This window comes from Eleginops maclovinus, chromosome 7 (genome assembly GCF_036324505.1).
Source record: "Eleginops maclovinus isolate JMC-PN-2008 ecotype Puerto Natales chromosome 7, JC_Emac_rtc_rv5, whole genome shotgun sequence".
Taxonomy (NCBI): Eukaryota; Metazoa; Chordata; class Actinopteri; order Perciformes; family Eleginopidae; genus Eleginops; species Eleginops maclovinus.
In genome coordinates this window covers 21084597-21100257 of record NC_086355.1, presented here as the reverse complement: position 1 = coordinate 21100257, position 15661 = coordinate 21084597, and the positions used below count along the sequence as shown (strand labels likewise).

Genomic DNA, 15661 nt, shown 5'->3' with positions numbered 1-15661 from the left:
CTAATAGAAAGACCAAAAAACATACACACAAGAAACATACCAAAATCCAGTGTGAGGTTGTGTAACGCGTTACAAAAGTAACGGAGTTACAGTAATGTATTACTTTTTGCTGTAATCGAGTAATATATTTAGCATAACTTGTGAAATGTGGGTAATATAATGCCCGTTTCAATTCTTAATAATGTAGATACAACACATTTTAACCCGAAATGATGTGGTGTTTTGTTTTTAAGAATTCACCAACATCGTGAGATATTTCGACACCAGAGAAAAAACTATGCTGGTAGAATAGTAACTCTAAGCCTGTTTACTATTGGCTAAGAGGGCTGCAGAAACAGATTTGCAATTGAGAGCTGCTTGCTAGCAATGGAGTGCTGCAGGCTCGGATAAAAGAAAAGAAAAACACACGAGTGCGCGCAGGACAAAGCAACAGAAGGTAACTTTCTCTGGGTCTGCTGGTTGAACCCCAAGAAGTTGAGAGACTCGTGGCAGAGTGTTGAAGATCTGCAGCCTCTGTCCTCTGTGGAATCGCCGGCTTTTAGAAAGCTTGTCAGCAAAATCCCCGTTAACACATCAATGACAAGGTGAGCTAACGTTGAATAGAGACTCGTTCATATACAGCAGATCACAGGGCCGTGCAGAGGCTCCACTAACATGTTATTAATAACACACAGAGACGTCATGTTACCATGGTTTAAAATCTAGCACGAGTTTAATTTCTAGGTATTTTCCTAATTTATAGCATGTACTGCCAGAGAGATAGATAGCTTTGATTAATGAGCTGCAATAAACTACAATTTAGCATTTAAAGTCATACTTTTGTGGTTATTTTGGTGAAATTAACTCTAACGCAAAAGTAGTGTAACACATTACAGTTCAGAGACAGTAATAATGTAATGTAACTTATTACTTTAAAAAGACAGTAATAAGTAATATGTACTGTATCACATTTTGGAAGTAACTTGCCCATCACTGGGGATACAGTAGATAGTCATTTGCAATTGGTTGTCAATGTTTATCTTACTTTGAATTGTAGGTGAAACAGTAATAAAAGTGACGACTTGGAAATTCATTTACTTGATGTCGTTTTGAAAGGATGTTACTACTTCTCCTGCTTGCTTTCATACACCATACTTCATGCGGTTTGATGGTCTTTTGAAAAGCTTTGCCAAGTTAAACTGCATCCCTTAAAGGCTTTGAAATCCTTTTACTTCCACTAAAAGAAAAGCAATTCACTATTTAACTTTCTCAATTTCAGTGACTGCTCTAAAGAAACTACAGGCAGTTTATGTACATACTCTTATGACCTCTTCACCATATAAATAATGGGTGGCTGTGGCACAGGGAGTCTTCTTACGGGTGCCAGACATCCTTATACATTGAATTTTGAGCTAAAACAGGTCAAAATGATAGCTTAATGTACAGACATGAAAATGTTTTTCTGACCCAGAGGACAGGGTTCTCTCTCTGGGAACATTTTCTAAAACAGTTTTCATGGGGGCTCGCTGAGAGTACATTTTCCAGTGTCATGGTGATTGATTATGGACTTCACGGATGAGTATTGGCTACTCAAATCCCCCAGTATTACTCTATTTCAGGGAAAGTGGGTCAGTTTAACCCAGCTAATAAAGCGGAACAGTGCACAGATGTTGCGAATAAATCATGGCACAGCTGTGATGTGCGAGTTAAATCTGTTCAAATAAAAAAAAAGGAAGAGATTAGGTAAACCGCTCTGTCGGAGCAAAAGCATACCATTTGGTATGGTCATCTTCCTTGCGCAGGAATTCCCAATTTACAAGACGTCAAAGCACTTCCTGTGAGAGAGGTATTGCATGGCGTGCAGTCAGTGTTTCCAGACCTGAGCTGAGCTGCTGTGAGATTAAATCAGTTCTCATTGGAAGTGCTATGGATCTATCTTTAACCTTAAAGTCTCATGAGTCCTTGCAAAATGAGTCACCTGTTAAAAAAAATAGTAATTAATTGCTCGTTAGGGTTCTGACCTTTAGTGTGATTGCAATTATAAGGATAATTTTCTCTGCTGTCAGGGGATTTACTCGTGATTGATTTAATAATTACCCCACCATTTATAAATGTGCAATTTTAGGAAACTTCTCGATTTGTTCTATACAATTCATGTGAACGTTCCCCCAAATCAACACAATACAACAAATCGTAAAAAAAGAGTTGGTGTATCAAGAAAGGTAGGTCGAAGCGCTAATTTCCCATCAAGACTTCAAAAAATACTGAAATATGTACCTAATATGAATTTGAGGAGCACATACTCATTTGCATTTTGTTGTGGCAAACAAGAAAAAATAACATTTAGATTTACATGACATTTGCAAGAATTATTCATAATCCCAAGAGGCTGACTAATCAATTTACTGATATCAAGCTGGGAACTTTAGCTGGCTAGTATGTGTGTTTGTTTCGTTATATATCTAACATTTCCCTACATGAGAAAGCCTTATTACCTTCGCTGTCAGCTGGTCCGTCTGTTCTGTGACCTCTGACCTCAGAGCTGAGAAGCCTGCAGATGTCGGCCCTCGCAGTGACCTCTAACAAAAACGGTATTTTGAACACTTCCAACTATTCTTAGAGATCAGTTTGTTTTGTTCAGCCATCACAACACACTTCGTATGACCATCTCACGTATTGACTAGATCGTTGCCTTGTCGTTGCAGCATAGGTTACATATGCTGAAAACGAGCAATGTACTTTAAATCATAACTGACATTGCATACAGAAACACAAAAAATCAGTTTTAATGGTATTTTAAATGTGCACTCATTAATTTGAAGTTGAATAGAGTTGTGCAGGATACACATTGACATGTAATAGTTTGCGCATTGTTCTGAATTATTAGGGTTTATATGCATGCTGAAAAGTACTAACAAGAGTAAGTAAATATTGGGTGACTGCAATTGATATAATAACTATTAAGTCAGGTATTTATATCTGTCTTTCAAAGTCAAACCAACAGTTTTTAGTTCCTACAAACTCTGATATCATACTGTTTTGATGAGAAACGTTGTCTAAAATAGAAAACAGAGGAAACGTGTTCAAAAGTTTAAGGAAATATTTTTGAGGAAATCGCTGTCTCAACCATTACTAAAGAATCGCTACTCTGTTTTTAACATCTGCACTCTTTCTAAAAAATTACTTCCTCAGATACAAGCTGGACATGAACAGGTGCATCCACTCCCGCTCAAAACACAGATGTGCCAATGGGATTATTTTGGAGCAGAAAACGGACGGAAGTCCTAAAATACAACTTTCAGTCCTGAAGGGAAACAGGCAGACAGATACTGTAGTCATGGCAGGTTTAATTACGAGTGTATACATTGGAATCTCATGGCAAAACCACAATCTGAAAATATTGTCATGTTATTTAAACAAATGAGATAGGAAAGATCTCCTGTGGGACCAGAGCATCACATATCAGCCTGATCCCCGCAACTCTCGACAACACATTCGTCATTTACACAAGTTTCACCAAAGACGAGATTGTTATTGCTCTGACCCCTGTTGTTAACCACACAGGAAAGGTGTTCAAGTAAGATTTATGCAGAAATCATAATGAAATAGGTGGGTTTTTTTCATTTTGATTTAAAAATGTTAAAATGCTCCCGGCATCTAATGAAAATCAAGGGGAAAACCAAAGTCAGTAGCACTCCTCCTCTGGGGACCAAGAATGCCTGTAGAAAAGTTCTTCAAATCCAGGCAGCACATAATTGGAGTTTGCTGCAGGAGGGTTTGAGAAGTTTTGTCTTTTGTATCTCTTTCTGCTCTGAAACTTCAATGAATCACCAGTGGTTAGTATTCAAATCCAAACTGGGGATAGCTGCTTTCCTCCATGAAGACTCAAGATGCAAACTGCTAGCCTACAAGAAGTGAACTTTTCATATTTATGGAGTATACCTGGACTGGACTGGAAACCATTATTTGCATTGTCATAACATGGAGGATCATGACTTTATGTGTTTATATATTGACCGAAGTTTAAGGGTGGTGGTTGGAGTTGGTGTTCTTATATAAAAACGTACATTTGCATCATGTGTGGTAAAGTTTAGGCCTATAAAGCACTTTCAGATTCAAGGTTTCTTTGTCACATTGATTTAAAATGTGCTTCGATAATAGAGGCTTTGGGACATGTTCTTTATGGTAACTATGATAAAGGATTTCCCTCCCTAAAAAGTCAAATTTACTAACCACCTGCTAACAGAGATAACTACACAATTGAAAGTCAGGCCTATTCTCTACTCACTAATAACCAAATCTTGTAAAATAAAACTGACAACAGACATTTTTGTCAGATAACATTTGTATTGCCCAGCAACACTTTATGGACCAGTAAATGTTCTCGGTCTGATCATCATCAACCGAAAATGCTAATTCACATTAAAATGAATGATTCTGTTGCAAACAGTGGTTAGTTTAAGTGTCGTATCTGTTTAGAGTTTGGATCAGAATGTTTTGGTCAATGTTCAACACTGGAGTATACCAGCACTGGAGTATTGGTGAAATACTTTAAAATGGGGTTAGGGTTAGGGTCAGAAAACTCTCTCAAGGTGTTCATGACATGGATTTCAACTCAGCAATCTATCCTTATTCGGGCTAGACAGTAAAAGATTGTGCTTGGTGTGTTCATTCTCAAGACAGGGCAGAAGGCAGTGTGAGTGCTCGGGGTAATGTATTATAAATGACCAGGCTTGTCACCAGCCAGCCAAAAGGAAAAACAAGACAGAACAATAGAAATAGAAACAGTGGAAGTTCAATTTCTTCATGTTATTCTTTTTTCACCTTCCTTTGGTGAGAGAGTGTGTTAGTGAGAGTCTCTGGGTGTGTCAGTTTTTTTTAATGTGGGAAATGGGGTTGGGGGTTGGGGTATTGGTTGAAAACCCACACTCTGAGAATGCAGGAAACCGAGGGAAAAAGAAGGAAATTGCTATACGTTGTGGGGATGGGAACAGTGTCAGCATACCAGACTTAGCTTCAGCACATTCTCCACGTTGATGATGGGTAAACAAAATGGCATTGTTAATGTATGTTGCAGCCACCATTAGTCAGGAGACTGGAGCCAGGCATGGAGTCAATATAGAAAGGAAGTGGCCATGGTGCCGGCTGTCTGCTAACTGGCTAGCAAGGCAAGAGATACTCTAGAGGAAGGATGTAGAACAGGCTTTTACAATTACAGTAATTAGACCTCAAATTGGCCTAATACTGCTTGACAGCTACTTCATTATCACTCGACCATTTATAAAAGCTTAAAAATCACTCTGGAGGAAACACAGGGATTTTAGCCTTTGCAGACCATTTACATGCACCAAAAAAAAAAGAAGCATGATATGGCTTCTTTAACTTTTATCAACAACAAAGTGAAAAACAAAGAGGGTTTTCTAATAATTAGGGTCTATTTCTTGCCGGATCATCAACTTAATAATACACATACAGTATGACCTAATTTCTAACCACCGCCCTTTAAAAAAATTGAAATGGTTACCATCATTGGGGGATTTGACCTTTCAATAGGGAATTTGCCCTTCCTCACTATTGCTACAGAAAGGGGCAGCAGGTCCTGGCTGCAAAAACCAAGCTCCATGAAATGATATCCAGATGTTACCCAAGAAAAATTCTCACAGACAGGAGAGGAGGAAGTTTGTGTCGGAAGGGGGAAAACAAAACTATATAGGGCCATTACATTACACTGATTACTATCACTGACTATCCTGTAAAATATGGCAACACACGTTGTCATGATTTACAGATTATTATTTTACTTTTTTACAAAACAATTTGGTTCCAGCCTTAATCAGCTCTTGAAGTTAGTTTGATGCCATGTTGTTGTAGAACAGGGAAAACCCAGCTGTGTAATATTACAACAATAGGTAGTACAAATGCTGAGTATGCTATAGTTTGGACCCTGCAATAAACCATTTTCTGAATATGGAGAGGGAATAAACAGAAAAAAGTAAATGTCTCAAAGTTACCAGGAAAACTGATGACCTGCTCGCATGTGTTGGTTGAACCTTTGTCATGTCTCTTCCTGTGAGGCCTTAGGGCTGTGATGGAGTGGCATATTACACACTGCACACTCTGAGTACCCTGCACAATATTAAAGCACATAATTAAACGAGGCTTACAAGATGTTTGCCAGAGATTAGATACGTTTATATGCATCACAGTCCTCAATGATGTATGCAAAAGTATCTTGTTTTTATATGTGGAATGAAACATGCATCACTCATTTTAAGGGTTCATGAACCCTTCTGGGAAATTCAGATGAAAGTACACTGTAAAACATTACAGCTCTGTTTAGTTAAGTCCACTTACTTCCTCTCTTTAACACAAAGAGCTCTAACAAGTTTTGGATTTTGAACTCATCTGCGTGAGTTTTAAAAAGTAGAACTTACTGTTATTAATTGTGTTGACTATTTGAAAATGTTATCAGATCAGTATGTGTTGATTGAACTTGGGTTTCAAAGTTATCAGATGGGGGGGCGGGGCGTGGGGGAAAAGGCGGGAGTGGGCCAATGGGAGCTACAAAATTAATATTTGGACTTTTGAGTTTAATTGTCTTCTTTAATTCATGGCAAGGTTGAAGCATGAACAGAATAATTTAAACACCGCAGATAAGTCATATATCATATCGAAATACAGACACTTTGTAGTAAATGATCAAGGACTACTTCGACACGCGGGAAGAGACTATGCCTGACAACGGCCTAGAACCGAGGCGGAGTAACACGACGCGGGGACCGAAGTGACGAGTGGTGAACGTGTCGAAGCAGATTTTTTTTACACGAGGCTGAGGAACAGCAGGTGAGTTTAATTATCTCTAATTAAGTCTTTTAACATTAACCTCATGTGTAGTAACGTAATAACGTTAAATGTGTAGGTTGTGCTTTTTTAATAGCCTGGAAAATGTGACTGCAACATTAGTTTTTATTCGAGCCCGACATGAGTTAGCTAGTTTGCTAGTTAGCCACCTAACGGTTGAGGCTGCGTGTTAGGGCTGCTGTCACTTCGTGCTCGTGCTTTGCTCACTCTTTGTATTTTATATTGACTAGTTACTCCAATTCATTTAGTAAAGTTGTTTTAACATGGATATTATGCCGATAATTAATAATGAGCAGCATGCGCTGTTTTCCTCGGTCCCCTATTACCGGTATGTTTTACACAGACAGATGGAGACCGTCACGGTAGCGTATCGCTACCCAGGACATTATTAAGAGACTGAGTGTAAATGTTGCCTGTGTGTTTGTCTATGTGTTCCGTTATCTTCATACTGTTTTCAAATCGTTTATCAACCATGTCATTTATCATACCCGCTACGGCAGTTTATTATAATCTTGCAAGTACCAGCATTACAACTTTCTGTTTAATACCATTTACCATTAACGTCACCTGTTCTTTTGCAATAACCACTCAAACAAGTATGTCGTTGTTAAATTCCATGTCCGTTTATTTAGTTTAGTTACATGTTAACACAGCGTAAATGTTCGTCTCACCAGCCTCGTCTGGTGTTTGTATTTGGGGTTGCGTGCCGCGTCAACGCGGTTTAAATTCACGTCACGACTTCCGGGTAAACCGGAAGTGACCCTGTGTTGTCGTAATTATTTTTATTGCTGTTTTTATATATTTTGGCTATGCCAAAATAGGAGCAATAGTACACTGTTTACGTGCTTAAAGGTTTTCTAGTTTATAGAGGGAGAATGGTAGCTGTTTAAAGCTGTTTTCATTTTTATTGCCTTATGGGCCTTCATTTGGGAAAATAAACGATCCCATCATTTTCCTTGGTGTTTACCACCAAGTTCAAGTCGCTCGAACACATCTACCCATGACAGCTTGCAATTTGATGAATTAACTGAAAATGAACGTCATTTATAGATAAAAAATATATAGTTTTAACTAACGTTAAGTGTCTGAGAACTGTTGAATTATTACTTTGGTTGACAGAGGAGTAGGCTGATGACAGAGGAGAGGATCTGTGATGGCACAGGGCTGTTTACCAGTTTAAACCATTGAGTTGAACAGATTGTAAAATATATTTATTTTAATGTTTAGTCAGAGAGGTAGGAAAGGAAGGATAGGATATTAAATGCTTAACTAATCATTATCAACAGGTTGGAGGTTTTAGAGCCTACTTAACTCATGTTGGCACTACTGATGAATTGAAAAATAATATTGATTTGTGTTTTTGTTTTATTCAGTTTATAATGTAATATTCAACATCACAATTTACAGTCTTCAAAATTAACAGCAACACTACTTATAACAAACCCAAACTGAATATTTTAAACACCATAAAGGTTGTAATTCTTGCAGGGTTGTTGAATCATACTGCATAAGTGTTAGCTAAACGTAATCCAATAAACTAAATGTAATTGAAAATAACATAGAATATTGGTTTATAGTTGTTGTTGTTTTTTTGTAGTTAATAGATAACTGTTCTTAACCACTAATTGTCTAAATAAATGTTATGTTAATTTCATTTTTAATTTTTCTGTTCACAGAATTCAAGCACGTCCAGTTCATGTGGAAATGTAAGTTTTGTGCCTTTTCCTCCAGTGGCCAAGGAAAAATAATACAGCATTATAAAGAGCATCATGGACATCACCGGAGGTGTTCAGGCCTTGTCTGCATTTATCAAGACTGTTTGAACACATTTCAAACCCAAACTGAACTTAAAAACCACTTGAAAGAACATTCAAAAGGTCATAAAATTGTGACCAAGTTATGCTGTGATTTGTGTACATTCTCAGAGCCTAGTAACATTATCAAATATTGTGCCCATCTGAAGACTCATTTGAGGAACAGGGAAACAGTTAAATGTCCGTTTGCAGGTTGCTCTTTCAAGTCCAATGTACTGTCAACATTTACTTCTCATAGAAGTCGCTATCATAGGTTGTCCACCTTAAACAGTTTAAGACCAGAGCTTTTTGTACACCATGCACTTACAAATGCAGTGCTAGAAGAGGATTCTGTTTCTGGGACTGAGGCATCAACTTCATATGATTCAGTACCCGAGGGTGTACCTCCTCTTGAAAATGGAGAGGCAATTAAACGTCAGTTGGCATCTTTATTTATCCGTATGCAAACAATTCTGCATGTTTCAAATTCTGCAGTACAGGAAGTAATTGATGAGTTATTTGACATTGGAGACTTTGCTTATAAAAATATTAAAACAATTATAGAGAAAGTTTTGGAGGAAAATAACTGTGCAGCTGATGCCTCTGTTGTAACATCATTGTCTGATGAAATACAATCGTTGAACCCACTCAAATTTCTTTCAAGAGCAGGGCCTTTGGGCACAGAACGTAAAAGGCAGTCATTTTACAGAAAGATTTTTACAGTGATTGAACCGGTTGAATATGTGCTAAATCCACAAGAAAAAAATCATTCATTTGTTTATGTTCCTATTTTAGATTTGTTAAGTAAGTTGTTGGAAAGAAGTGAGATTCTAGAGAAATTACAGAGATCCAATGGACAGGAAGGTCATTACTGCTCATTTCAAGATGGTGAATACTTTAAAGAAAACAAACTTTTTGCTGAAGAATTAGGCATAGCTCTTGGCTTATACATTGATGATTTTGAAATCTGTAATCCATTGGGAACTTCAAGAAAGAAACATAAGTTGTGTGGTATATATTGGGTGATAGCTAACTTACCCATAAGACTTAGATCAACATTATCATGAATTTATCTAGCTGCATTGTGCAAAACTGTACATATAAAACAATATGGTTACAGCAAAGTTTTGGAGCCTCTGATTAGAGACCTTCAGCATTTAGAGACGACTGGTGTATTTGTGAAAAGACTTGGGTCTTGTGTCAAAGGTACTGTTTTGTATGTGTCTGCCGATAACTTAGGTGCACACTCCCTTGCTGGATACCAAGAGTCTTTCAACGTGGAGAAATTTTGCAGATTTTGTTTGGCTAACCTTAAAGATATTCAGCATCATGATGTCAGAAGTGGGGCATTTACTTTGAGAACACCAGAACTGTTTGATGAAGCCATTAATGTGCTTAACACAACTAATGCCTCGTGTGTTCATGGTTTGAAGAGAGACTGTCCTTTAAGCAGACTTGCCCACTTTCATCCTGTAAAAGGTTTTCCACCTGATTTTCTGCACGATTTATTGGAGGGAATTGTACCTGTGGAACTATGCATATGTCTTTCAGATCTTATTGCTAAAAAGTATTTCACATTGAATGATCTTAATGATAGAATAGCATCATTTCCTTTTCAGTTTTCTGACAAAACTAACAGGCCTCAGACAATACCAACAAACTTTTCAAAAAAAAGAACAATTGGTGGCAACGGACACGAGAACTGGGCACTTCTGAGATTTCTTCCACTGTTGATTGGCCATCATGTTCCAGAGAGTGAAAAGACTTGGTCTGTGATCCTTGAACTGAAAGACATTGTGGAGGTGTTATCAAGCCCCTCTTTCACAACAGAAACCCTGTGCTACCTACAAGCCAAAATTTCTGACCACAGACAGTTGCTCTTAGAATTATTTCCTGGTACTAAATTACGCCCTAAACATCATTATCTTGAACATTATCCTGTTCTGATTCAGAAATTTGGACCATTAATTGAGTTCTGGACAATACGATTTGAGGCAAAACATTCTTTTTTTAAAAGAATGGTTCACAATACTGGCAATTTCAAAAATATTCTGCACACGTTGGCCACAAGACATCAACTGATGTTGTCATATTACTTGGAGATGCCAACTATTTTCAAGCCAAGCATTGAGACTGGACGAGTATCAGTTGTGTCTGTGGGCATCCTAGATGCTGCAATCAGAGAGGCTGTATGGAATAAGTTTGAAGGTCTGGACTCTGTTTCACTCACCTCCATTGCTTACTTGAATGGGACAAAATATTCTAAAGGCATGGTACTCTCAGTTGGACAGACGTGTGGACTGCCAGATTTTGGGAGAGTATTGGAGATCTGTGTAGTGGATGGTTACATATCATTCATTACTGAACTATTCACAGCGACCTTCCAAGAGCATTTCAGGTGTTACCAGCTTGCCAGAAGAGATCCTGCAACAATTGTGGTCATTGATCCGGACCGTCTGAATGACTACATTCCCCTTGCTGCATACCCTGTTGAAGAAAAGCTGCTCGTCACTCCAAGGACATTCATGTTACATTAAGGTAATATTTGATTGGGTTGGTTTGTCATAAATTTAAACAAACTCTTAATCTTTGGACCACATAACGGGATATAAACTGCACTTTAAAGGTTAGACGACACTATTTGCTATATAACGATGTAGTGTAGAAATGGCTACCTGATCTCTGAATTCACCCTCCCTATCTGTTGTAATCTCTCTGCTGTTGTAACTCCATTCACAGCTTCTTTTAGATTTATGTTATTTACTGTTTAATGAAGCGTTTTCTTGTTTGTTCACTGTGTTTCAGTTCTTGGTATCTCATCAATGATGCTTCTCAGAGTCATCGTCTCACCTCAGGAAATAAGACGTGTCACCCTACAGGAGGTTCCCCCATCAGTTGATGAGCTATGTGTAGTTCTGGGCAACACTCTGGGCCTCCGTGGGAAGTTCCTTTTACAGTTTGAAGATCCAGACTTTGGGAATGAGCTCTGCAATTTGACAGACATCAAGGACCTACCAACTGAACGAGCCACACTGAAAGTTCTGTTCACGTTTTCTGAACCAGTTTCTGACTCGACATTAGATACTGCAAGCCTTAGTTCCCAGAATAGTGCAAGCCCCGAGCCCCCTAGTAGTGGTGATTCTTCAGAATGGCCTGATCCCTTTGTTATTTCAGATTTCTCCCATGACGTTGAGTTTCAGCTGAGGGTAGCAAATGATGCCTATGCCAAGGATGGAGCTGTGACGGTCATCTCAAAGAGTGTGAAGAGTGAAATACTGGACAGACTGGCTGATAGCATAACCAGAATCACTTGCTATCCAAGTAAAGACAATTTAGAAAGCGTAGCCAAAGCTCTTGTTGCAAAGCATCCTTGTCTCAGGGAGCCGGGTTCAGGTAAAGGATGGTACTGCTGGAGATTCAGCCTGATATTCAAGATGGGCAATTACCGTCAGAGGATGATGGCAGCTGGATGCCCTGAAGTTCTTGTAAATAAAAGAAAAAGACAGGGAAACACCAAGCCAGTCAAGAAGGCAAAAAAGGGAGAGATCCACTACTTACCAGAGCCACCTGATGGACAAACTACTGTTAAATCAGAGAAGGATCGTGAGACCATGCTTTTGGAAGTGCAGAAGAGAGAGCCAGATTTGCACCTGCTCGATGAATTGATGACTGCAACATTCTCCCAGCGAAGACAAGAGATCATTGGTGACGAGCCACTCATTGCTGCAGTCAAGGACAGATGGCCTGCATTGTTTAGTGAGAGACAGGTAATTCTTTGCCAACTGAGTACAGCATAGAAATCCTATATTTTGTTGTTTTAGGTAGTCAAACTATGCACTATATGTTGCAATCATATTTGTGTTTCCCTTGTGTCCCTTAGAGCTCTATGCTGCTCTTATTTTCCCTCACTCATTGCCCTTTTCTCTGCTGTAATATTATTGGTTTCAGCTCAGTGCTGAGTTCAGTAGAATCGTCACCAAAGACCTGCTGGAGTCATTCCTGGATGGACTTGATGCCTTGGTGCCAGATGTTCTACAGATGTACGGAGAAGCTGCTGCATCAGGCAGGAGGGTGCGCCTGAGCAGTGTTCTCAGTTGTCTTCAAAAGGAGGTATGTACTGCACAGAAATCATTTCTTGTTAATGTACTAAAATTAGTATTCTGGCTTGGGTATCTTATTCACAAACTCTTGTCTTGTTCTTGTAGGACACGAACCAAAACAAAAGAACAGCTGTCCTACTTGGTCTTCCATGCTACCTTGCAGAAGATTCCTCTGACATAATCAGGATGTGTGATGTAAGACACCGTATTTACACATTTTATATTACATTGTTTTGTTTTAACATTTTTTATTTTCATAAGTCGTAAGGGGTAATTTTTTACAAATAAAATAGTAAATGAGTGAAAAATTAATGAAATGTGCCCTTAATTTAAATTGAAAATGTAATGAAACCTAAAATGCAGTAACTTAACCAATATGTAATAAAATATCCAGACTTATATTGTTTTTAAATAATGTAATGTTAACTTATCACATTAGGCTACTTTTTAAAATAGCTTAGTATAGTATATACTATATATAGTATAGTATATCAGAGAAGGGTTTGCTGAGATGATAAAGTAGTAGGCTACATCCTAGATTTATTTTTTTGGACCACATGTTATATGCTAGTTAAGAGGTGTGTCCCGGAGTTTCTGTCCATGTGCATGTAGCTGTATGATGCATAGTCTATTATAATCATTCTTTCATTTCAAATGCAATGTATATAACATTGAATTCTTATTCATACTTAAAATCAGAATATACTACATTTTTGAGAAATAGAGAACATTCAGTACATTTTCTCTCAGTTTAGCTCCTCCTAGTGGCCAAAATTACTGTTGGTTTGTTTTATTATTTGGGCTTAACAATGAACATTCAGAAAGGCAATGACAACACTCACTCAATTAATGTCAAAGACATTTGTAGCCTTTCTCTATTAGCCTAGCAGTGATGTTTAAGTCAGTCAGTTAAGATGTGTGTTTTTGTCTTTATGTTTTCAGGCTCATGGTGAAACCCTTGACGTGCTAATGAGCGGGATGCAAGTTGGACTGTTGATTGGACACGAAGGCCCTCTGCATGATGCATTTCCATTGGATGTTTTCAACGTGGCTCTGGTAGTAGAGGAGAAGATCATCCTACATGACCTCCGAGATGTGTCCACAGGCTTTGCCATGTTACTGGGTGCAATCTACTGCCTAAACCTTGAGTACCCACGTAATATGAAGTATTCTTTTGAGTTCCTGCAGAGGGTTGTCATGAACATTAAACCGGACCAATGTTCAGCCAGAATCCATGGACTCAGAAATAAACTGCTTAGATATCGCATGTAAACAAAGAAATGCACTCGTCAAGCAACTACTAGGAGGCAGCAGTTATTTGGGAAGCTTGCCTTGTTCTTTACACTAGCATACAGGTTTTCATCGGCTTAGTTTGTTCAGCACAAGTCAGGTATGCGTGACAAATGTGTCACTTGTGAAGTTGAAAAATCTGAAATTGTTGAAAAATCTAAAATAGTTCAAATGTGCAAAACATTTTGAGGTATAATGAAAACAAACTTGTTTCGAATTGTGGTTAAAGAATCTTTTAGACGTGGATGTTGATGTTTTGTAAAGCTCTGCGTATACCACATTTTTCCTCTGTACAACTTTGCCATACTTATTCTCTCATTGACAGTTTTAAAATTGTGTTCAATTAACACAAATTTAAGTGAGGATAAGTAAGTAAGTATTTATAATGTACACCATTGTTTTTGTTCATATGACGATATGGACCGGTTATCTCACTTTTTGCCTCTTATGACACCTGCCCATCTGTCCCCCTTTCCCCAGCACTCTCGGTTGTCAACCTCAGTGAGGCCTGTTTTGATGCCAAGACATGTTTAAGATGTATCAATGTTCCACATTGTTCATATTCATGTCGAGATTTTATGATTATCTGTTTACTATCTCACATACCTCATTGTTCAACCCCACCTCACCTTCTTTCTTTCTACGAGTCCACCCTCTGTCTCGCTGTCTGTCTGCAAGTCCACCCTCTGTCTGTCTGTCTGTCAGTCCACCCTCTGTCAGTCCACCCTCTGTCTGTCTGTCTGTCTGTCTGTCCACCCTCTGTCTGTCTGTCTTGTCTGTCTGCAAGTCCACCCTCTGTCTGTCTGTCTTGTCTGCCTGCAAGTCCACCCTCTGTCTGTCTGTCTTGTCTGTCTGCAAGTCCACCCTCTGTCTGTCTGTCTTGTCTGTCTGCAAGTCCACCCTCTGTCTGTCTGTCTGCAAGTCCACCCTCTGTCTGTCTGTCTTGTCTGTCTGCAAGTCCACCCTCTGTCTGTCTGTCTTGTCTGTCTGCAAGTCCACCCTCTGTCTGTCTGTCTTGTCTGTCTGCAAGTCCACCCTCTGTCTGTCTGTCTTGTCTGTCTGCAAGTCCACCCTCTGTACATTACAGAGACATACATTGGGTATGGCATGTTAAATTTAACTTTTTCAGTTAAAGTTTATAATAAATGGTATTTTAATAATTATCAATGTTCTTGGATCAAATCAATAATAATACAGTATGACTCTACATTTCTAACCATGCCTTTAAAAAAATTGAAATTACACATATTTATTATAGGGAATTTTGCCTTCCTACTATTGTACAAATGGGGCAGCAGTCCTGGCTAAAAACCAAGCTCCATGAAATGATATCCAGATGTTACCAAGAAAAATTCTCAGACGGAGGAGGAGTTAGTGCGGAAGGGAATAACAAAACTATCTGGCTTACTTACCTGATTATCATACTATCCGTAAAATGGCAACACCGTTTATGATTCAGATATATTTTTAAAAACAATTTGTTTCAACCACTTAGTATCAGCTCTTAAAGAATGATTTGTGATTAAAATGTTTTCATGTATCAACAATAGGTAGTACAAATGCTGAGTATGCTATAGTTTGGACCCTGCAATAAACCATTTTCTGAATATGGAGAGGGAATAAACAGAAAAAAGTAAA

The 15661-nt window shown here is 38.4% G+C and overlaps 1 protein-coding gene across 1 annotated transcript; it reads left to right on the top strand.

The window, feature by feature from the left end:
* Positions 1-9709: 9709 nt before the first annotated feature.
* LOC134867699 (uncharacterized) lies at positions 9710-14716 on the top strand. The gene is made up of 5 exons (XM_063888471.1): positions 9710-11171; positions 11439-12400; positions 12582-12743; positions 12839-12928; positions 13676-14716. Exons 2-5 carry the CDS (start codon positions 11456-11458, stop codon positions 14003-14005), a joined length of 1527 nt encoding a protein of 508 aa, XP_063744541.1. The 5' UTR covers positions 9710-11171; positions 11439-11455; the 3' UTR covers positions 14006-14716.
* The last annotated feature ends 945 nt before the right edge of the window (positions 14717-15661 follow it).

Coding starts and splice junctions, on each gene's coding strand:
- LOC134867699 (XM_063888471.1), top strand. CDS start 11,456: ATGATGCTTCTCAGAGTCATCGTCTCACCTCAGGAAATAAGACGTGTC. Junction 12,401..12,581: donor CATTGTTTAGTGAGAGACAG/GTAATTCTTTGC, acceptor TATTGGTTTCAG/CTCAGTGCTGAGTTCAGTAG. Junction 12,929..13,675: donor ACATAATCAGGATGTGTGAT/GTAAGACACCGT, acceptor TTATGTTTTCAG/GCTCATGGTGAAACCCTTGA.